General features: G+C 48.2%; 2 protein-coding genes across 2 annotated transcripts in view; both read right to left on the minus strand.

The window, feature by feature from the left end:
* Nucleotides 1–9,283, minus strand: part of NOTCH2 (notch receptor 2) — a 79,898-nt gene extending 70,615 nt beyond the window's left edge. Inside the window, exons 1-2 of the mRNA XM_085231471.1 lie at nt 9,074–9,283; nt 1,219–1,300 (exon numbers count right to left, since the gene is read on the minus strand). Of these exons, the coding sequence (XP_085087597.1) occupies nt 1,219–1,300; nt 9,074–9,155 (164 nt within the window). The 5' untranslated portion in view covers nt 9,156–9,283. The remainder of the gene's footprint in view (nt 1–1,218; nt 1,301–9,073) is intronic.
* A 6,143-nt stretch (nt 9,284–15,426) lies between these two features.
* Nucleotides 15,427–24,019, minus strand: SEC22B (SEC22 homolog B, vesicle trafficking protein). Its single transcript, XM_003208590.5, has 5 exons — nt 23,828–24,019; nt 23,521–23,630; nt 19,077–19,237; nt 17,844–17,990; nt 15,427–17,475 (listed from the first exon to the last, which is right to left on the minus strand). Exons 1-5 carry the CDS (start codon nt 23,900–23,902, stop codon nt 17,321–17,323), a joined length of 648 nt encoding a protein of 215 aa, XP_003208638.1. The 5' UTR covers nt 23,903–24,019; the 3' UTR covers nt 15,427–17,320.
* Between the last annotated feature and the right edge of the window lie 137 nt (nt 24,020–24,156).

Below are 24,156 nucleotides of genomic sequence, written 5' to 3' on the forward strand. Positions count from 1 at the left end.
TGTTTCAGTCTTAAAACTGTGAAAAGTAAGAAAAATTCCAACTTTGTTTCAGAAGGGCAGCTCATTTCTGTTGACAGCAACCTAAAGCAATAGAAAGGAAAGGTCTAGGAAACAGTAAGAGCTGGATTTAAAAAGATAGCAATAGGGAACAGTAAGTTATATATTCACCTTTTTATGACATCAGGTATTGATTTCAAACTGAGAAGAACTCCAACTTAGATGATGATTTCCCTTTGTGTGCCACAGGTGCAATTTAAGTACATCAAGTTTGGTGCACCATATTCACAGAAAGAAGCAAAAGTGTGAGTGAGGGAGGTGGATACATAGAAACATACAGACTGAGTCATGTGTTAGCTGAGCTACATCAACAAGATAAAATTCACTGATTCTTAAAGAATGAGAGCATTAAGGAAAGAAGGATTTAGCAAGCTTGAAAATGGCAGCTTACACTGGTCAAGTAAAAAAGGTTTAGAAAGCAAATCTATTTGCTGTAGATGAAGTAAACAAGCCCAAACAAACAGGACTTTTTGCAAAATAACTCAATTTTTAAAAATCTAAATATTACAGTTAAAATAGGTGAACTTCATTTAAATAGACATGATCTCATTCCTCAGGCACCACTCATTCTTCCAAAGCTCCTGCTGATGATCAGTTTTCCACTCAACAACAAAGTGAAGGCACCATTAAAGATGGGTGTCAACGCTTAGCAAAATCAATTACAGGATAGAGATACATGTGGGTGTTTGGCCTTGTTTATTTGTTTGTGACTCCCACGTTACCTTACTAGCACACAGAAGGGAGGTGGCACTCTTCAAAGTGCAGACTGACTATGAAAAAACTCAAGAATATTCCATTTGGGGCTGAGGCTCTATAAGTTAATTCCAGCTATAGGATGAGGGGCAAGTTCTGATTTAATGTGCAGTTCTCTTGAAGCAATGACCAGTGCTTATCTCTGCTCAGTTTTGCCTCTCTTCCTAACCAAAGGGAAAGCAATCAAACAATTCAGGTCCAAACACAAATCTGGGTGAGAACTCCAGATTTCTTACAAGTCAGCACAGAAGAACTAAAGCACTAGCAAGAAATACACACTGCGTTAAAACTGTTAATGCCGAATGCACATGGTAAGTAAATCTTAACAATTCACATTTCCTTTCTTTTTATGACCCTTAATGTAAAGAACACTGACAAATGAAACAATTAGAAATTAAAACAACTTACTTGCAATATCCTGTGCCATTCTGATAAGGAATGCACTTTCCCTCATTAACACAAGGCTTGGAATCATCCATACACTGCAAAGCTGAAAGGAGAAAGAAAAGAAAAAACAACACAGAAGTTCATTTGATAGCAGTACGTGTCAAGTCAAAGTTTCATTAACATATTTTGGGGAATGAAAATCTTATAACTGAGAATTTTATATGACTGGAACAAACCCAAAGACATTATCACACAGTTTAATTTAAACCCTGCAGCATTAAGGAAGACAGACCAAAAGAGCAAATCTCTGTTTGGTTCTTCATCAGGCAACTAAATGTATCCAGAACTTCTTTTAGGTAGATTTTCAAAGGAAAGCACAGAGTAATTTCAGCAGGCTAGGTATAATCACATCAGCACTCGCATATTTTACCTTTAGTGTCATACAGTTACTACTTCCTAATCAAAATTCTGCAGTGAAACTTTCCTCCTTTCAAAATAACTTAAGTTCCTCCTTTCTTTCAACTATCTCCAGGGACACTTGGCATTGAAATACGGTCACCTGTCCCTCATAAGCTCCCCTGCTGAAAGGTTCTAGCAATCCAGGCAGGAAAAGACTTCGGTATTCATGAGGAAAAAATATTGAGTACCTCAAACTTGTCATTTTTAGCACGGTGTTTTACAGAAGGCACTGAACATTACATAGCTCAGTACTGAACAATTTTCCTCCAGGTTTACTGAAACTTACAGTGACATCAGTTCTGATGGAAGTGACACTGCAAGTGCTCATCTCCTGGCCAGGATCTGAACCAGCAAGATGGCTGTGCTCTAAGGCAGCAGATGGGTAAGAAATCCGGAGCAGAGGGCACTCTAGAACCACAGAGCTTTAATCAGTCCATCTAAACCAGAGCCTGCCATTTGAATAGCACCAGTGGGTAAAGCTCTAGGAACCAGAAGATGTGGGTCCTATCCCAAACTTTACCCATGTACCCAGAAGTCCTGTCCTCCAGCTGCCCCCACCCAGGGTCTTTTTGGGTATTTCACAATAACCCCGGTGCACGTAAACAGGTCGTACGCACTGTGAGGTGCAGTGCTTCATGCCAGCAACTGCTGTAGAACACAGCCCAGGAGCATTAATAATATTTCCCACACACGAGCACGCCTGTTTCCTGTTAACTCCATTTCTGAAAATGGGGCACTTGGATAGCACTGCTCATGTAGAGCTCTCAGGAAATGAACTGAATTCCACTCGGAGCCCCTTTCAGATAACCTTGGGGTCAGCGTTACTAAGCAACAGAAATATCAGCACGGATTTTGTACGGCATTCCCCCCCACGGCGGTCAGACACGCTTACACTGATACACACCTGTCTGACAAGTTTTATCCCATTTAGCATCAGCATCCACGAGCTTCCAAACCTCATCTGCTCCTGCCAGAAACCAGAGGTGCAGCAGCTCCTTTCAGAGCAGGAATGAGCCGCAGCACAGCTCACACTGTGCTCAGTGGAAGCTGAAGTACTGGTAACGATTGGACCCCTCTGCCCACCTATGCTAAGCACGAGATGTTGCAGTGGATGGCATAGTGAGCCTCAAGGAATCAGGACAGACAGAGAGCTGGCATTCCCACCTCACTACCTTAACACTGTTAGCTTGTGTTTTTTAAACCGATCAAGCCAGTGAAGCAAACACCCAGAGGATTATTTCCTTTGAGCCCAGCTTTCAGACAGGATTTTGTAACCCCTTGGAGCGCCCGCATCCCCAGCGAGAGCTGCCCGGCCAGGATTTTGTAACCTGTGTGGTAAAAGCTTAACCAGCGCCTGGCCAGAGTCAGCCAACTGCACAACTGCACCGAGCAGCACGGCCACGGAGCGGGGCTTCCAGCAAGGATCCCATCCAGCAGCTCCAGCTCTGCTTGCTAGACCACGCATGGCTACCGCAGAGAGGCTTTGGCAAAGTAATCATTAATTTCCCCCTGGTTTTTGACAAATTATTTTTGCCTTGAACTGCCATTTAGAGGGTCATTAAACGACCAGTAGTCCTTGGAATTCTTTAGCAGGGAAGGATTGAAGAGCAGAAGGCAGGCAGCTAAACACATATTGCATGTTAAAACTTAGAACTGAACAATGCTAAAAAAGACAAAGAAAAGTGATTTTTTGCAGATTAAGACTAAAACAGACTGAACAGAAAAGCACTGAAACGTGACTAGAACTGAAGTTAATATACATGTAACAATATATCAAAATGAATATTAAAAGTAACACAATGACTTCTCTTCAAAAAAAAGAAATCACAGGGGAAACTGAAGGCTGCAGTTCTCACAGCAGCATTAGCATTTCTGTGCACAAAGCACTGCCTTCCTGTATTTCATGGTATCTTCAACAATTTCACAACGTGCACCAAACCGAGGCATTTCAACACCACTTACTTTAAAAGCTGCTTTTCTGCTACTGCACTACTCTGTGCTCATAAGCAAACAGTACCAGAAACCATCTTCTACCTCAGCCGGCATGAGTGAGACATCCAGTACTCCAACTAGCAGTGTTTTGTTGTGTACAGCATGGGATGACACTCTTGTTTTTACAAGCCAGCCACTGCTACCATCTCCGCTGTCCAGACTGGGATGGAAGTGCTGCTTTTGGCCATCCCCTTCTGTGCTTAAAAGATAAGATTAAAAGCAATGGGGATTGTTTGCTGGCCCTGCCCCAGCCTCACTCAGGTGTGCTGCAGGTCTCTGTGGGGAAAGCCCAGGGCTCCCCGCTGTGCCACTTCTACCAGTCCCATTGGGAACCATGTAAGGAGATGGGGAAATCACCCCGTGATGATCAAAAGCTGCCTGAAGCCCTCATGGTGAAGTGGGCAGGCTACCACTTAGAGAGAGAAGTGTTCAATTCTAACATGCATTCTAGATAAGCTTGAAAGGCCTCTAAGATGAGGGCTCTAAATGTGCCTGAGACAAATGCTATCAGCAGCATGACCCAGTCTAGAGCCCATACAAACCCTCGCACAACACCTGCACATAGGCCCAACTTCACTCCGGTACATTAACTGGACCACCAGGATTGTTCTCCAAGGCCTGAGTGCAGCACAACGAGCTCAGGCACAAAGCATTACCCTCAGAACATCCACTGGATGTGCCGTGACTCCGAGCATCTGAAGCAGAACAGAGTTAGCTGTGGTACGACTTAGCTCAGGTTTCATGTTTTTGGCTAAAGAGATTGTTAAAGTAAAAGTAGAGGGAAAGAAGTTACGCTTCTGCCTCATTGTTCTTTAAGGATGCCAAGATGATCTCAAAGTTGTGATTTGGTTTCTGTTCCTCACCTGCACACTACAAATTCAGACTCCTTCCAGGCTAGAAAACTGAAAGAAATAGCAAAGAGTTGGCACTGGGAGCCGAAAGCATTGGAGCTCAGCTTTTAAGAGAGAAGGCTAGCACTGGGAAACAGAGCCATAACCAGAAGAAATCTGAAGGGGCTTTGCAGCGAGTGCTAACGGGAAAGTAAGGCCAACATGCTCCTCACCTGTAAGCTCAGAAAAAGTCAAGCAGAAACAAAACCTTGAAATACAACAATTAATGCTGCGAGGAAGAGACGTTACGAAGCTGGTTTCCTGTAGCTCTGTGAAGCGTGGCTGATGATCCTGCATCTAAGGCGGCTCTGACCAAAGGTTTTACTGCGAAAGAGGAAACATTTTCTAACTGAGCCTGCTGGACCACTGAACCCAGTACAGCCTTATCCGTAGAATGACACTGCACTGGCCTCCCTCCTCTTTCTGCCCGCAAATTCTCCAGTAAGTTTAGAGAAACTCAGTATCTTTATATCTAGACATCTGACACATTTGGCTGAAACTTGGCTCTAAGTGCAAGCATTGTTTTCTGGGGAAAAGTTGAAAACAACCTAATTATCACACAGAAGAAAAAAACCTAAAAGTATAACGTTAAATACATGAAAGAAAATGAGGGGGCAAAATATATTTTTTGATGGATTTAACCATTGCAACTGACATCAACTGCTGCCATCACACACCAGGAGGAAGGAGAGAGGGACTCAGGGCTGGCAGCAGCAGGGCAGGATGCACAGGAGTCCCATCTGCCAGCTCATCAGCTCTGAAGTACCACCAACACAATGAGAAACCACAGCACATCAGGGCAGCAAGGCAGTGAAAAACTGCTCCCGCTTCCCTCCAGGATAGCAGAGCGTAAAAGCAGCGGCCAAGAAAACCCCGAATGAGGAGGAGCAATTCCAGAGGAAGACTGGTAGCTTCTGTTTGTGCCGACAGGGGCAACATTCCTCTGCAGCAGCAGCTGGCACTGCAGAGAGCGAGGGAGCGAACTGCTCTAAAAGCTGTAAGGAATAATGCTGAGAACACCCTGAGATAGCCCAGTTTTGAAGGAAAACCACAAAGGAGAGATAACTAATTACATGATATGCTAACCTCAAAAGATTACAGTTCGAGTAAGATTATGCAGTGAGGAAGAAGTCAATAATTTTTCACATAATCTGTGGGACTGAGCAGAGCTCAGAGCAATACGAAGGAATTCAGCCTCTGCACCCTGTGAGAAAACCCCATGATCTAAACTGGTTGGGCTTCTTCTGCCAGCTTCTCCAGACCTCAGAAGTGTAAAAAACCTTCAGAAATGTGTATTTAACAGGATTTTAGAAGAACGAGGCTGTAAGAAGAGATTTGGTTTTAGAAATCCATCTTTTTTTTTTTTTTTTTTTTTTTAATACAAGCTCAAGAATCCAGGAACTGGCAAAAACAGCTCTCTGCTCTCTTAAAAGCAGGGCTGGGAACTGCTGTCCAAACTCACAGGTGGAAATGAATTCCTTCTGCCTGAGGTCTCACCTTAGCAGCCAGTTGGAGGACTGTATTCCTACCAGTGGCAGCTCGCACAGCACTTCTCCTATTGAAGAACTGCTGAGAAAAAGCTGAACTTAACAGACATTGAATTCAGGATGAATTTATAAAACGGTTCAAAATCCTGTCAGTAACCACATCTTCCATTTCCTTTCACAGCTACTGCTGTCTGCCTTCCTATGTTTTCAGTTTTCCAAACAAAGCCCAAATGCCTCAAATCCACAGCTGCAACATAAAGCATTGAGCTAAAAAAAAGTTCTCGACCAAAAAAAAAAAAAAATGTAGGGAAGGCAATTAAAGTGCTGAGGAGGTATTGGTGTTTCTATGGAAATCTGGCAGACGGAAGCCATGCTTGCGTGTTCTCCATAGTCCTCCATCATTCTCCAGCACTAAATCTTTATTAATTCGAACATGACGAATGCCTGCCCTGTGAAATGCCAGCCTGCTGCTTGCTGTAGCTTCCATTGCAGCCCATAGTGATGTCAGAGCAACAAGATGAAGACTCTCTGTGTGGAACAAACAGCAGACACCAGTGCCGTTTTGGGATACAAAGCTCTTTTTTCATCCTCGTGCAGGCTAAAAAAAGGACATGTGCCTTAGGAACAGACTATTTTCTAAACAGTCCCAGTAATTATTTCTGCAGCCCTCAGAGGACCGCATGTTTAGAACGATACAGGCAATACTTCTGGATAGGCATTGACAAGACACAGCCCTCAAACTTCTGTTGGCAAGATGATATCAGAATGAATGCACAGAAAATAAGAATTACAGAAGGACTTTAGGTGCTTAGAGAAGTTCTTCCCCCCCCCCCCCCCAAGATGGATGCCATTTCCTTAATGGGTCAGAATTAAAGAAGCACTGTACTGTCCCTTGGCTTTGCAGCCTTTAGCCACGACTACAAACGTATGCTGCTTCCTTGAAGCCTGAAGTTACATGCTGCAGCCGTCTGGTTCTGCTGTTAGATGAGATGCTGGCATGCAGAAGCAGCGGGCTGTCAGCACCCTGCTGCCCTGCCATCACTGCTCCCAGCTCCACAAAGGACACGGGGCTCAATCCCACCCACCCAGGCCCTCTGTCAGCGAGGGCCACATCCAGCCCAAGGCTTCAAAGGCATTCCACAACACAGACACCACTTTGGAAAATGGGAGAGGGTGAATAGGACCAGAACTCACTGGAGGGAAATAGCAACTTGCTGTATCTGCAGCAAGACACCTAAAATTAGGAGGGAAACAGCCACAGAAGGCAACAAAGAAAACAGAAGAGATTCCAATGCCAAATGCTACCAGAGGCACCGGTCCTCTTTTCCCAAACATTTAGGCCTTGAGAACAACTGTGAGAGTGCCTTCATGTCTTCCTGCTCTCAGCAGTGCCCTGCAGGAAGTGATGTGAGTGAGCCAGATGCTAATCATGCTCAGTTTTGAAAGTCTAAACCAGCACCTTTGATAAGAGCAAACGTGATACAGTAACACCTCCAAATAGATCAAGTAAAACTTGCTGCTCAGCAAACCCCTATCAAGCAAGCAGACCCAGCACTGTCAGCAGGATCTCAAGACCTCAAAAGATCCCAAGCGTGGTCCACAACACCTTTGTGGGGCCCCACACACCCACCTGCTCTGCAGTGAAACTAGACTCAGAACTCAAGTCGCTGGCTTCGGCAATTATTGGGGGCAATCAGGGTGGGCTTTACCAGTGAGCATTCCTGTTTCACTCATTGCTGACTGATCAGACAAGGAGCAAATCACCACCATTAACAGTAATTATCAGGAAAGTGTCCTCACCAGAAGTGCAGGTGTTCCCGCCCCACCCCAGCTCACTGCAGCTTCAACTGCAGACTTCTACAAACTAAACAGAAGCTCAACTGGAAAAGCAAGTTGCCGTGCCATTGGGCTTGCATGATGAGGCAGAGCCGTCCAAACCTGGGCGCATCCAGGAGCCTCCTAGTCATTGACCAAGAGGGCTGACATCAGAACCTTGCAGCCTCTTGCACAAGAGCATCAAGACAGCTGAACAGACACCTGAAAATACCCTTTCAGTGACTTCAGCTTTCCTTTCTCCACTCACTGAAGGAATGGAGGTTAGCACTCAGAAGCTGTTTCCAGCCTGGGAGAGCCACCCTGCTCCCACATGCAGGCAGGGCTGGGGCAGACACTGCAGGTGCTATGCCAGGATGAGAGCCTCGGGTCAGCAATGAGCTGGGAAGCTGCTGATATTACGGCAATGCTTAAATCAACAGGCACGATCTGTAGCCTTTGCAAAACCAGCACTGGACCATCTTACAATGACAGAGCCATTAAGTTGGAAAAGACACCTAAGATCATCCAGCTCAACCATCCACCTACCACCAACACTACTTCACTAAACCACGTCCTACAGCACAACATCAAAATGTTTCTTCAACATCTCCAGGGACGGTGACCCCACCACATCCCCAAGCAGCCCATCTCAGGGCATTATGCTCTTCCTGAGAACGAATTTCTCCTAATATCCAGCCTCAGCCTCCTCTGGCACAGCTTGAGGCCATCACCTGCCGTCCTATCAGCTGCTCTCCTGCGGGACAGGTGGGATGCTCACCACTATGGGATGCTCACCACTGTACTAACGAGTATCACCACTATTTGCTCGGCTGGGTAAGCCGTCTGCAGAAACAGTCCTGATGTGCACCGTGCCTCTCTTCAACCAAGAGCACGTACTTCTGACTTTGTAAGACACCTACGCTATTGGGAGCCTTTGCCTTTTCAGTCCTTTTTGAGCAAAGCTGGCCAAACCACTCTCAGGAAACAGCTTTTTTCCCCACTCCCGATTCAGATGCGGCGCTCCTACCGGCTGCCCACCCGTGGCCGCCTCGGGCCGAGCAGCCAGCCCCACAGCCAGCCCCAGCAGCCAGCCCACGCGTCAAAGCGGCCGGCTGCCCCCGCTCAGCGCAGCCTCCTTCCCCCTCCCGTTCCCCCCCTCCCCAGCGCCTCGCCCCGCGCTCAGTCCCGGACCCCGCGCTTCGCCGCCTGCCGCTTCCCCCTCCCCGCACTCACCGGCCGCGGGCTCGGCGCGGCTCAGCACGGCTAGCACCAGGCCGAAGAGGGCGGCGAACGCCGGCCCCGCTCCGCGGGCCATGGCTACAGCCGCTCTCTCGCCCGCCCGGCACCTCTCAGCCCGCCGCCGCGCGGAGCGATCCTCCGACAGCACCGCCGATGGCGCCCGCGGAGGGACACGGCCGCGACGCCTCCGCTTCCTCCGCCCGCCCCGCCCCGCCCCGCCCCGCCCCGCTGCGCTCCGCCCGCCCGCCGCAAGGGGGCGCTCGCACGCGGAGCGCGCTTCGGGGTGAGGCGGGACGGGCGAGGTGGGCGCCCCGCGACGTGACGTCTGTGTGCGTGTGGGCGCGGATGGACGGCGGGCTGGAGGGGCAGCGAAGAGGCCGAATGCAGGGCTGTGGGGATGGGAGGAGGACGGGGCCCTAGTAGGGCGGCTGTGTCGGCGGCCGCCTCACAGCGTGGCCGTGCCGCTGGGTGTGGGGTGGAGGCAGCTGCTGGGCAGAGGCCGGGAGTGCCGTGGGAAGCTAGAACTGAAAATGGCTTTTGCTGCCAAAGGTTCGCTCCAGTGTGAGTGAGGGTTCACTTGTCTGAAGAGCAGGTGTGCAGGCTCTTAGCGTTATCTCAGCCCTACGTGATATCTCTTCCTTGTGTCGAAGCACCCTGTTGAGAGTGGCAAAACCCAGGAAGAGACACAAATTCTCCCAGAGGAGGTTCGCAGAGGGTAGCAGCACGATAAGTGCGCACTATTAGCTGTAGTGAGGGGCTGGATTCAGTCTCAAGAGCCCATCCAGCCCTAAACCATCATTTAAAGCGTTAAAAATCCTTCTGCTGCGATTCCAGCTTCTCTCAGACTGAGAGCTCTTTGTGTTATGTGCTGACATGGCATGCTGGCCTGCATCTCCTGCGAAGGGAGGATTGTGCCGAGCTCAGGGAAGAGAGGGGGGTAATGAATAAAGTCCAGTGTTTTCCCCCTTTAACTCACTGGGTCTTTGCGGCTCCTCCCAGGCACGGAGCTGGATTGTTAGTGCTGTGCCACCACGAGGGAAGGAGCCCAGTGATTTTTTCAGGCGTGCCTGGGCAGTGGTTTGCAACTTGGACCAAACCTCTCCCACTGCCTCACACATCTGCTGGACCTTCCCATCATTGGGCATACAGCAGTGCACTGCAGCTGGGCTGGGAACTGCTATCTGGCGCTGCTTGTAACAGTACTGGCATTCCGGGCTCCCCTGAGCACCTCACTTGTAGGAATAAAGGCCTGGAGCATGCCCAAGTCTGCAACCAAGTCTGCAGCTAACTGCAGGGACAGCTTCGTGCTTGAGATCACACTTTCCTGCATCTGCAGGCTGTGGGGTAGAAAGCAGAGTCCAAAAATAGAGAGCTGATGTTTGTGAGGGAATTGAGGAATACAAACTCTCTACATGTGAAATTATGGGTAGAAGAAAATGATCACTAAGCCAAGTTGGGAGGAGACAAAAGAAAGGCAGGAATGTAATTGGAATGGGGAGGGCTTGGCTCAGACTTCCTAATGTAGCTAATTTGGGAGGAATTCTGGTATTTCACTGAAGGCTGCAATTTCCAGCTCCTCTCAGTACTGTGCATTACTCATCATCCCTGACCTTGAAACGGGCAGTTCTCCCTCACTGGCATTTGGCTTGGCCTGGTTGCAAACAACTTCTCCTCCAAGCTGGGGCAGCATCTGCAGCTGCCCCAGCACACCTCTCTGGGCTGATGCATGGCCAGGCAGGAGCAGCAGGGGAACGTGTGGTACCCAGTGACATCCCCGAGGTAAAACTCAGTCAGTTCCCCATCACAGACTGGTGGGCCTGCCTCATTAAGCAACAAGCTGTTTGCATGGGAGTTAAAAATATGTTTCAGCATTACGTCATCTTACACACACCATTACAGTCCCGTTAAGAGCACTGTACGCAGATAAACAAAGATTCATCATGTAGGGAAACCCACTGGCAGAAGTAACACGTGTTACACCTGCAGGCTGCAGACACAGCCATGCCATTTCACTTTGTTTCCCAGCCAGAGATTGCCAGTAGCCAACACTGGGGCAGGAGGGCTCTGGCACCCCTTCCTGCATCTTGCTGGGTGCTGAGGGCAGCAGGTGGAGGGCAGCAGGAGAGCTGCTGCACGGTGAGCAGTGCCAGCTGAGGGATTAGCAGTGCTGAACAGAGGAGATCTGCAGTATCGCTATTTAAGCAGTAGTGGCAATTAGGGAAATCCTGGCACTTTGGCTGACAAAGGCAGGGAGATCAAGCGGTCAGCGAGCCCCAGCACTGCCCTGCAGTGATGCCTTTGCAGCTTGCTGTTGCAAGTCTCTCTCTGAAATGGTTTCCGCAGCCTGCTCTGTAAAGTAATGGTGCACTCGTTTTGATAACAGTGGTTGCAGGCTGCTTTTCAGCTCAAGCGTTTGTCGAGCTTCCTGCACCACTGCTTCAAAGCAAGCTGCCTTGCTGGCCATTGATGAGTGGTCATCCTGGGGTGATGGTGCTGGGCTGACCGGCGGTGTCGGGGAGCAGGTCCCAATGTGGTGTGATCCCCAGCAGTTGATCTCTTCTCAAAAATGGGGAGAACAAATCCTGCTCCAGCTCACGCTCTCTGGCCTGGCAGAGGAAGCCCACAGGACATGGTACCCGGGATGTGATGAGGCAACATGGTGTCCCCTTGGAGCTGCCATTAGAGAAGTGCCCACAAGTTGAGGCCCCACATCTGTTGTGTGGCACCTTCTGCCCATTGAAACCAGTTAGCTAATAGCTCTGAAACTGGGGGCACGCTGTCCTGCAGGTGTGTGTCAGTGCTGCTGTGCTCAGCTCAGCTCAATCCACAGGGTGCAATTTATGTCTGAGCTGCACTGAGTGAGAAGTGTTTTGCTTTTCATCTGGTCCATACCTCACAGGGATTGCTGGTTTCACCAGCTTTGCAGGAACTCATTGTCAGCCTCAAAATAAATTGTATTTTCTTGTACTAACCTTTCTGTGACATTGTTGGCGGTTCAGGCATTCAAACCTCTGCACAGCACACACCCAAATGCCTGCCTTAAATCCCAGAGTTTTACACACCCATATCAAAGTTGCCTTAATTTTACCTGTCTGTGTTTTTGGGGGGATTGAGTCGTACATCCAAGCTTTCTCTTTTGCAAACAGATGAGCTGGAGCTCCATTAAAATAGAAGCTGGGTTCTTTCACAGTTTCAAGACTTCAGCAGTCAAGGGGGTTAATAAAAACAAGAGCGAGAGAGGCTTCCAACCAAATCCTCAGGGTTGGCAACCTTGTGCCTGCACCACAAATAGCTTGTGCTGTGGCTCGTCTGTTACTGTTAAAACTCACATGACTTGGCTTTTGCACTGATTATCTTACCTGCTAGCTGGTCTTAAAAAAAGAAAGAAGGCATTCCTGCCTCAAGCGGGCTGGCTGGTGGGGAGGGAGCCCCGCTCCCCGCAGGAATGCACCACGAGCTGTTTGTGTGCTGCAGTTAATCGTGGGGGGAATTTTGGCTGCCTGGTTCCTGGGCAGCAGCACCCGCTCCAGGAGCCTGGGAATATTTATAAGCCCCTGTTGGGGCTGCGTGGCTCCGCTTGTGCCGCTTTTCCCAAAGTTGGTGACATACAGGGCGGCTGCTGAACTCCCGAGGCCTTCCTAGCTCTGGGCATGCAATGGAGTGAGAATTCACCCAGTTGTGGTTACCTTGGGCTGCTGGGGCTGTACTTGCTGGAGGGAGCGTCCAGCACAGACAGCCCCTTCCCAAAGAGGCCCTAATGCAGAAGGACGTGGAGAAGGACAATAGCAGTGTTTGTCACTCAGCTTCGGGAGAGGTCTCAGGGAACCCTGGGCTCCCTATGCTCCCACTGGCTCTGGCACATATTGGCAGGGATGTGCAGAGGTCTCAGGGTCACTGAGTGAGCACATTATTTCTGCTTCTCTATGCAAATCCTGTGTCTGCTTCCATTTTTGGATGCCTGGGTGACAGGCAGCAGGGAGGGCAAGCTCAGCTCCAGACTGCGTTAAGGTGCCCTGCTTCCAGTGAGCACAGGCAGGGGTACACGAGGCAGCAGGCAGTTCCTGGGGCACACTGCAGGGCTGGGGAGTCTAGTGAGAGGCAGTGCTGGCAGCAGCTGAACATGGGGAAGGAAGAAAAAAAAAAAAAGAAATGACAGGAAACAAGTTTATCATCTCTGAGCAGAGCGCTGGGGCTCAACCACAGGGGGTTTTACAAACCATGATTCAAAATCACATTGGGCTTCTCCCTGCAGCCATCACAGCAGAGAAACTCCTGTAGCATGGATCTTAGAGCCTGCCTGCTTGGTTATGGCTCTTCTGGGAGCTCAGGAGAGCCTCACCAATTTCTGCTTCCTTTCCTACAGTGAGTTTGCATGCTCAGGCATGGCTGCAGTCAGCTGGGAGCAGCTGCTGTGGGGCTCAGTGCTGTGGGGCTCAGTGCTGTGGGCACAACAAACAGTGGTACCCCATGTCCCAAAGGGGATCCAGCCAGCGCCTGAGCTGGGGCAGAGGGGACAGGCAGGTGAGGGGAGGTAGCAGGGTTGGATGCAGAGCTGGGGAGATGATGTCTGTAGAGACTGTTGCAGGAATGTGAGCAGAGCAGTTGAGGAGGGAAGGTAGAGTCTGCCTCTCTCACATGTTGGCTATAGGGCCTTGGGAGCTGCAGGACCCCAGAAGGGCTCAGGTCTGGGAGTGAATAAGGCTGCCAGTAGCTGCCCTGTGTTTGCTGCCTTGCGATCTAGCACAGCTGCATCACCCCTTCAAACAGAGGGGATGGGGGCATTTTGGGGTGCCCTAGGACATCTATGGTGTGCTGAGACAAGTCACAGTACCCGAAGGGCCTACAGGAAATCTGTGGAGGGACTTTTTATAAGGGCATGTAGTGACAGGATAAGGGGAAAGGGCTTTAAACTGGAAGAGGGAGACTTAGAGTAGATATTAGGAAGACATTCTGTACTGCGAGGGTGCTCAGACACTGGCACAGGTTGCCCACAGAGGTTGTGGATGCCTTCTCCCTGGAAGCATTCAAGACCAGGCTGGATGGGGCTGTGAGCAACCTGGTCTCGTGGGAGGTGTCCCTGCCTATAGCAGGGGGTTGGAACTACATGATCTTAAAGGTCCCTTCCAATCCAAACCATTCCATGATTCTGTGATTCAGGGAGGATTGCTCCCTACAGTCAGCTGCCCTTGGCTGGCCTCCAAACCTAGTTGTGGAAGCAGTGCCCTTCTATCTGAAGAGCTTTCATTTTCAGGCAGCAGAAAAGACACATCCTCCTTTTCTAAAGGTCACTTCAGCAGCAAAGCAAGCAACAAGGAGCAGAGGCACCCTCCCAAACTCACCAGCCAGCCCACCCTAAGAAGCAAAGCCCCAGAGCCTCTGAGGGAGATAGCACAAGGACTGGGTGCTGTGAGGACTGAACCCCAAGCCCTACCATCCTGGCCTTAACTGTGCAGGCTGTTACTTTGTGACTGGTGTCCTCAGGCAGACGTGTGGATCCCTGACGCAGTGATGCTGGCACAACACTTGTTGCTACTGGGATATTCATTCACTGCAAAGCAGCTGCCAGAAACCACCTGGGGTTTCTGGACCCCCATGACACCAGAAAAAGAGATGCAGAATGTGCTTCCTCCCTCACCCCCCCCCCCCCCTCCAAAAAAAAAAAAAAGGGGGGATTGCAAGTGTGAGGAGCTGGTTCAAAGTGGGGGGAAGCAGCTGGTGCCCAAATAAACACAGAAACCAAAACCCTGCAGCACCCAAACCACTGCTCTCTCTAGGGGAGAGGTGATGATGCAGAGCATCGCTGCGGTCTGTGCCAGACGGCACCTGGTTTACATGTCACACTGACAACAGCATGCAAGGAGACGGAGAACAGGATTTACCACCCACCCAGCACAGCCTCCTGGTGGGTCAGGGTGGGCACAGCCCCACACAATCCTTTCTACATTCCCCATCCCTTCCAGCACTTATGGACACAGGGACACGCAGAGGCACCCAGACCTGAACAGTGGCAGCAGCAAGTGCACCCAACACAAACAGCTTTTTTTCATAAAGAAACAAACCAGCCAACCCTTGGGCCCAGCTAAGCTGTAGGGCTTCAGGGAGGCTGGGGCGGCGCAACAAGATGGGGAGCCCTCGGGTAGAGCCGCAGAGCTCTGCACCGTGCCAGCACTGCCATCTGCAGGCAGCAGCTCTGGGCCTGCGCTGGCACTGACCGCTCAGGCTGCGCGTGTTGCTCTGCACACAGCAGAGAGCTGTCAGTGAACTGTGGGGTCTTTACCCTCCTGCGCCTCTGGAAGCAAAGAAAGCATCCTCTAGAACGACAGAGACATCCGTCACGCTGCCAAAGGGATTTTTCAGAAGCGTTTATTTCACTGCTGACACTTGGGCTGCAGCAGGCAACTGCTTGCTGAGCAGTATCTCCCCCTCAACTCACAACAACCCAGTTACAGTCATTGTCAGCTCACCTTCCAGTACCCACATCACACACAGATCTACATCACTGGGACAGTCACCCATTAGTGACACCACTTGTAAAGATTAAAAATGGTGATAATAAAGCAATCTACAAAGTAACACTTGGAGACATCATGCAGAAACCAGGTAATTCTAGAGTACAAGACAGATCAGATTTGCTTGGTTGACTGACAGTGCTAACTGCTTCCCTGCCAGTCCCACATGGCACCAGGCTGGGCAGGACAACAGCTCCCCGAATCCCTACCCAGTGGCAGAAAACATTCCCAGCTCCCAGTTTATATTTCAAGAACTACACAAGAACACGTGCTTTTAAAAGTTACTGGGGAGCCCTGAAACTTCCTTCTGTGACACTACCTGCTTCCTACCAAGTTATAGAAACAGACACTTAAGTGCAGAGAAGAGTGGGAAGGCCTGAGCTTTAGGATTTTGTGGTTTGAGGTGTTTTCTTTTTTAGTTAAAAAAAGCTGATGGATAAAATAATGCTCCTAGCACAGGTGGAATAAAAATAAAATCACATTATGCTGAGACTATATAGATTGGCCCGTGAGAAAGAAGCAGCTATAAAGTATTGCCCACAATGAGTTTTTTTTCCACCTACAATTTCAGCTTCCCAAATGAGGTAGGGACAGGGTGATTGCAGGGGAAAAAAAAAAAAAAAAGAAAAAAGAAGAAGGTGGCATTTCCAAAGGGTTCCACTGTTTTTAAGTTATTCCCTTGAATCCTTCATGTAAAGGTGAAGTTTTTTTTTTTTTTTTTAAGGAAACACTCCCTTTTCTTCATAAGAACATTCAGAGTTTTGCTTTTATTTTTTGGTTATCGTTATTGTCATCGAGAGGGAGAAAGAAAACAAGCATCCCAGAGATGAAATGCTAGCAGTTGATACATTTTGGAAAGAAAATACAGAAGAAGGAAATAATGTAGTTTATCTGCAGAGAGAAGGGAAAATAGACATAATGCTGACATAGTTTGCACTGCGCCCGCTCCAACAGCACTTGAGTTACACACCCTGTTTTTAATCACATGGAAACATACTGTCACACACAGCTGCCAGGAGAGGAAAAGTAGACACATAGAAACCTGTAGTTTAGTTTTGTAGGGATCAATAATATAGAAGCCTTTCATTGCCTCTCCTAGTACTAGACAGAATGTATTTAAGGCATAATTTATCATCTTTTTGTTCCTAAAGCAATTGAAAGTGTAACAAGCCAAGATGTCAGACACAGAAAACTCAACAACAGTTAGGCCAGAGGTGAAAGCTATCACAATACGTACAGAGCAGTATTTTGCCTTCAAACAGGGGAGTCTGATCTTTAAAAAACAAAATATTAACAAAAAAAAAAACCGCAGATCCAGATCCTAAAAAAAAAAAAAAAAAAGCAAACGTTGCCAACACAAGGAATGTTCATTAGAGTCCAGTTCCCACTAGAGCTACTCAAGAGGAGGACGTAAAAGGTGATGATGCTAAACTGCACTGACCAGCTGTTCCCAAAGCTCACTGCTTGGAGAGGTGCAGAACCGCAGGAGGTCAGCCTCAACAGTATCCTAGTGCAAACTGCCTCAGGGGAAAAGCCTGTAGTCAACAAGCCTTTACACTTACAGTTAGGATTCACTAAGAGGTGTAGTACTCAGGTGTCACCTAACATTTTCAGGACACTTGTATAAAGGTGATGGTCCTGCGTGGATTCTAATGCACATCCCCAGTGAACAGTGTCCTGCACACACACACACCTGCCAGGCTACCAGCTTTCCCTCTTCAGTGTAACCAGGTCACAGCCACCAGAATCTCACATAGACGATCAGCATGATAAAAAACACAGCTACGGCCGCAAGTTTGGCGTAAGTGGAACGCATGTTCAGGTACTTCGCATCCTGACGGTACTTCTTGGACAAACTGGACAAGTTGTTGGCCTTGGAATCCAGAGCTGTTGGAGGGAAAGGGCAGAGAAGTTAATCAAGATTAACCCAACCGGATATCACCCAGATGTTACAGCAACTGAAGAAGTTTCTCTGGAGCAGCTGGAAGAACAGCAGTATTGCATGACAGCACGCCTTGTGTCTGTCTGCAGTGATCTAGTGCTTGTTCTGTTAGGATGAGGGCCACCCAATGTGGTGAGACACTCATAAGTAGCATCAGTATGCATCAGGTGATTCAAGAAATGCATGCACCTGCTGAGTCCATTGCTTTTCTAAGGAGACCATCGAATTAGGAAGACTTTCCATCTCATATATGCTCTACCCACATTGCTGACAGAGGGAAAGCATACCACCAAACAGCATCCACCACGTGTACCTGAAAGTGCCTCTCCTCGCTGTAAGACCTCCTCAATGTTGGCCACCATAATCCTCTGCACATCCTGCAGCTCTGTGTTGATGGAACCCAGGTTCCTCCTCGCCCGGCTGTCGATGTAGAGCTTCTTGGTTTTCTGGATGTAGGTGTCTGGAACAAGAGAGAATCGTCAAGAGGGATACTTATCTTCCTGTGGTGCCTGCTTTGCCAAGCAAAAGGAACTGAACTGCCTCTGCTTCAGCCTATGCCTTCTTCAGCTGAAGCACCCACCACTGTTTGAAGACTTTCCAGTCAACAGTCCGATAGACATCAGCAGTTCTCTGATTAGTTGTGTTGAGTTGTATACTCAAATAGAGACACAAAAGGGCATAAGATCAGAAACATTCTGCTTCAAGTTAATATATCTTCCACTGCAAATGAAAACTATTACACAAAAAAAGTACAACAGAGTGACCCTTGCTTCTGCCCTCCCACCTCAAAAGCTAATTTTCGATTTGAAAATAAGAAAATGTTAAGAACCGGTTCCAAGCATTAATGTGGCTGCAGGAAGAGGCTGCAGACATGGGTTAGAAGCTTCAGGCTTCTTACCCTGCCATTCCAGGACAGCACAGAAGGGCCTTAACCTAAAAGCAAGGCATGAAGGCTGAGAGACTTTGCTGCTGGATATGCACTGCCTCCAGGAGAATAATATTCTTCCAGGCTCTACCCACACAGTCCCAGTTCTGTGCCTCCACACCAGTGGAGAGCAGACCACCAGGAGAACAAAAAGACCTCTAGTCAGAGTTGTTCTTCCCTCCCCAGCACACTGCTGGACACTAGTGTTCTCACAATTTGCATCCCACTCACTCTTATTCAGGATGCTGTATCAAAAACGTCTTACTACACTTTATTAGATCCACACCACCTCCTTCAGATGCAGTGTGGAGAAAACACTCACCAAACACAAAGCAGCCTGGCTGCCAAAGGAGTGGGAGAAGTGCTAAGACAGCCAGCAGACTGCAAGCAAACATTCACTGGAAACAAGCCCAAAGACTGAAAGCAAGAAATCTGAGCTAAAGGATATTTATGATTTTCTTACCATGTCTCTGTTCATAAATACTCCATGCTAAAAGCACCCATTTTAATAGCACCAAAAAGAGACTGAACTGTCAATTCCATAGACCAAGCTGGGGAGCATTTTGTGGCTGCAGCCCCTGCAATAAGCTTGCTAACTAGCCTTGCAGAGAGGGACCTCACCAAATTCAATGAAGGAATAGGGCCTGGAGACCGTTGGCACCTTCTTGCCATGCTGCTCATCAAATTCTGATTGCAAGTCTTCCAGATATGCAAAGGCCAGTTTCTTTGGGAACGCAGCTTCGCACAGGACCAGGTAACACACCCCTTTCTCAATGATGTAGCTAGAAGAACATAAAACAGAGAATCAATCAAGCACTTTTGTACCCATCCTGTTAGTCACTATCCATCATACCTTTCTTCTTCCAAGTAAACAGCTTTCTTAAGCTGAGAACCTAGCTGGCTTCGTAAAACCCTACTGTCACTGACTATAATACTTCCAAAGTTGAACCTGGGAGCAACGATTCATTTTAGCCTGGCTAAAATGCTACTCAAATAATGAGAACAAGACAAATGTACTTCCAGTTTGCTATGTCAGGCAAAGTATAAACTTTCTGCAAAGTAGTGGCTATTTTTTAATCACCTAAAATAAATTTTCTTGCAGCCTTAAACCTTGTACCAGCTTGAATGGCCTCTGATCTTTCACTTCACTGGAACCACATTCGGTCTGTGAGTGTCACCAGCTTAACAAAAATACCAAAACAAATGCAATAATATTGGGAGTGAAATGAGAGGACAGCTTGCCTCCCTTCCTCCTCCCATGCATGCCTTCTGCAGCCAGAAGAGAGAAGCACATGAAAGTTTGCCTGCAGAAAGAGGGGAAGGTAAAAAGCACAGTCTAAGGATCACACAGCACAGCCGTGTAGCTGAGGCCCACAGATGGAAGGCACGCACAGGAATTTGGTTCTCAGTGTGCTAAAGCTCTGACGAGGCACCCAGTGACTGCTGGCTCCCATGTTCTATTTTGGAAGGCTGGGTGCTGCCCTCCTCCCCAACACTCACCTATTGCTGGGGCAATGCTTTCTACAAGCTGACCTCAGCATATAGCTGAATAAAAATACTGCTAGTAGATGGGCTCTGGTGACATCTTCATCCTATTTGCAATGGATAAGTTAGATTTCGCTACCAGTTTCGGGGCTGTGTTGTTAGGAGCCCCCAAATTGGTGCTGAAACAGGAGCTACTGTTGCTCTTTAACCCTGTTTTGTTCATTCTGCAGCTGAACATGCAGAGATGTTCTCTTCCTCCCACCTCATCCCTATTGCAGCTAATCCTCATTGTTCACAGAGGTTTAGTGCTGAGCTTGTTTCATTGTGGACAGCAGTGTCTCTGTGAGCAGAAATAGGGAGGAAATTTCCATTACAACTCAGCCAAAAAGCCTACTGCAATAAAGGATAAGAAAGCATGAGACTTAAGTTTATTTTACTTATGTTTCACTACAGCTGTGTGCTGTTGCATGTTCCCTATGTTTTCCTCCTCATTCGGCCACTACAAAAATAGAGGCAACAGTAATTCTACCAAAACCAAGCTAGTGGAGATGGCAAATAGCTCTAGATACACTTTCAAATATTTCTATTACTCGGGATGGAATTCCAGTCTTACATTTATGTTACCTTCCTTTGACTTTGCGTATAATAATGCCATTATGTAGCAGAGATTAACAGTGTATTAGAGAACTGATCTAGTCGTAGGGGCACTGTAGTTAATAAGCTTAAAATTTTCAATAGCTGCATCCAGCACATAATGCAACTTCCTCCCACAACCTGCTGTTTTTCCAGATACTCAAAAAGGCCTAGACCCTCTGATTTAACCATCCTCAACTCGCTTCTGAGTATCCTTTTCTGCTGCCTCAGTGGTCTGTCTGCAAATCCTGCCAGACTGCAAGGAACAGCTGACCCACTCCAAGCAGAAGCAAGAAATTTCAGCCACTACAGTCCACCCATGTCTTTATGACCTTTCTGCGTCCCTCAGCTCGGACTGCATTAGTCTGTAGGACTAACTTATCGTATGCCTTGCCTCTGTCCCTTCCTCACCCTCAAGACCTTCTTGGCAGCTCAGGATTGTTCTAAGTTATCACTCAGAGCTTGATTTAGCCACTGCCATGAACACAAACTTTTTTGAAGGTACTCGAAAGAAGCAAGGTTCTTGTCAGACAGGAAGAGTATTCCCTGAGAGCCAAGCAAAGATGAGAGCAAACGAAGGAACATGCCCAGCCAGTAAAGCCATGGTCTATTCTGGCCAGCTGGGTCTGCCTGGAGCTCTTCAGCTGTATTTCCCACTTGGTTTTCCTGATATAATATCAAATATAAAGTTCATCTGTCAGTACCACAGCAAACAACCACACCTCCTCTGTCCTGGATTCACACCATTCTGCAGCCTCGGTCCAAGATCACAACAGATTTCCAGCACAGCTGGATGCCTCTCTTTCATACGTGCATGCCTCTGAGCTTTTGCACAGCACCTGATCACACTGCACAGTGCACACGTTGCAGCTTACCACTTCTAACTCCTGTACTCTTTGCTGCATGCTGAGGGCAGCTAGCAGGTTTCTGTATTTATTTGGGATAAGTTTGAGAGAGAAAAGCTTTATCCTTCTAACTGGTATCAGCAGTAAAGACCAAGGGTTGTTTTCAACATGACAGGTAAGAGCCACTTAAGCCATTGACGAGGCAAAGGTCAACTCACAACTGACAGCACTGCAAAGTATGGAGGTGCTTCTGTCCCTGCACAGTCATTACTGCAAGTGCTGTAGCTGGAAGGGTGACACAGCTTTTGGAGCTGCTCTGGAGATTACATTAGATGACAATTACTCCAGCAGACTTAGTTTGAGCTTCAGATTTCACGAAGGCAAGACCTTTCTTTGAACTGATCAAACTAAAAATGTTCTCAGTCTTCTTAGCAAGTTCAGCCACGATCTCCCTCACACTACAAAAAGCTCTGTCCTGGCTTATGCTGCCCTCAGCAGTCAGAGCAGTGATTTGGCAGAAAACAAGACATGCTGTGTTAACTAACAGCATTGTTTAAAATAGTACTGATGACCAACTCTGACTCCCCCATTTCTTCCCCTACCTATACTGTTATCAGAGGAGAATTTTGGATCTGGAAGCATTTTTCATTTCACAGAGATCCTGCTTTGATATCCTATGATAAAAGCAGCAACACGAGAGTGCTTTGCAGTAGCAGCTGTCAGCAGCCTGTGGAACTTACCTAGAGACTGAATACAGAAAGCTAGATACTTCTATCCCCGCTTATTAGCCAGCCACATAACCTGGGTGTTTCTTTGAGACATCCATCAAAACATGAGCTTACCCAAAACCTCCTGGCTTCAGTTTCCTGGGCACTGCAACTGAAGCAGTCCTCCCATACATTGCTCTGCTTGCATCATGGAAGCAACGTGACAAAGGAGTTCTCCAGGATTTCTAAAGACTCTTCCCCAGAGCTTCACAGTCACAGATACACCTACACAGTGCCACTGGAACATCTAGAAACAAAGCCTTTGAACTCTAGAAAATTTTAACTTCTAGAAAGAAGATTCAGAACAGCACTCTCCTGTTAGCTCTGGAACACTGCCTAAGCCCGAGAAGAGATAAGAGCAGCCAGACTGCTTGAATCACTGACACTGTAACTCCATAACAAAAGCAACCAGAAATCAAAGGGGGGAAAAAACCCTGCTGCTGGCAGCACAGCAAAACTTTGCACATCACTGTTCAGTCAATACCACATGGCACTCAATTTCACAGAGATTTGCTTCTCTAACATAAATATTTCTGCTGGTAACATAATTCTTGACAAGAACTTAACTCAGTTTTGCAGCAATTATTCTGCTAGGTTGTTACATAAAAAAATATTTCCTCTTCTCCTACCTTTTACATACTATAAATTCTTCCACCTATTACTTTCTTTCCAGGCACCCCTGCTGCTGGTTAGATGGTAACAGTGCCAGACCCACATTCTCTGTAGGCTTTCATTATTCAAATTCACTTAATAGTGTGCAGAAAAGTCAAGAGAGACCATAAGCTAAGTTTGCAAATGCTTAAGTAGATTAATTAAATGCAGCAACACATTTCTTTATAAGATCAAACCTATCAGATGTGAAAAAAAATGCTTGTCAGCTATTAGAGAAACTAAATATATCAGAGACAGGCTATGTGCTTAAGCATACGGATGAATAAAAAGGTACACTCTCACAGGACACAGGGAAAGGAGAACCTCATTCAGAAGAGGTTCACAATGGAACTGCTAACCTGCTTTTACCAATGACATCTGTTTCTGAAAATGACAGAGGGTATAAAGAACCAAAGGAGACAAAAAGGGATATTGGAGGGTACAATCTACGCTGTCTTGAGTAAAGGCACAGCTAAGAAGCCAGCTGAACTGCCAGAAGGCAGTACTGTGATGTAATATCTCACATGTTCTTCCTTAGCACATCTATTACCCCACCAGCAGTTGGCAGCTGCACAATTCACCCTCTGTAGGACGGCCCAGTTTCTCAAGAGGACCCAGAAGCACCTTCCCTTGACCCTGGAGACAGCAAATGCTAACCCTGCCACCGTACCCACGGCCACTTACTGGAAAGCCATGGCTCCTGCCTCCAGAGTGCACCTCGTAGGGGATTGCTCGTTCAGCTTACGGAACAGCTGCTTTGCTTGGCTCTGGTACTGCTGCAGGTCGCGGCCGGACTGCGGGGAGAGAAGAGGCCATTGACGGCTGCCGTTACCCGGCAAACACCCCCCACCCGCGTCCCGACGGCTCGATGAAGGGCTGGTCGCGGGGTGCGGCGGGGCTCGGCCAGAGCCTGAAGGAAAGGGAGATTGGCTGGACCGGGCCAGGCCAGCTAGCCCAGGCCGAGCCTGGCTAGGCTGAGACCCTCACCTACCTGCTCATCTTCCTGCATGGAGGCGGCGAGCGGCAGCCCGTCCGCCACGCGGGCGATCATGGTAAGTAACACCATCCTCACCTCTGCTCACTGCCCTACCGCCACCGCCACCACTACCACTACCTCCTCCTCCTCCCTCAGCCACCACTGAGCTGGCCGGAAACTGCCACTACAACTTCCGGTCCGCCACCAACAACCGCCCGGCTACTTCCGGTCGCACCACAAGAAACTGCTCCAGCGGCAACGCGGCCTTCATCTGAGCGAGCTGTGGGCGGTGCCTGGATAAATCCCGCCCCTACGTATACGCTCGTCCTATTTAGCCACGCCCA

Source organism: Meleagris gallopavo, chromosome 10 (genome assembly GCF_905368555.1).
Source record: "Meleagris gallopavo chromosome 10, MGAL_WU_HG_1.1, whole genome shotgun sequence".
NCBI classification, from domain to species: Eukaryota; Metazoa; Chordata; class Aves; order Galliformes; family Phasianidae; genus Meleagris; species Meleagris gallopavo.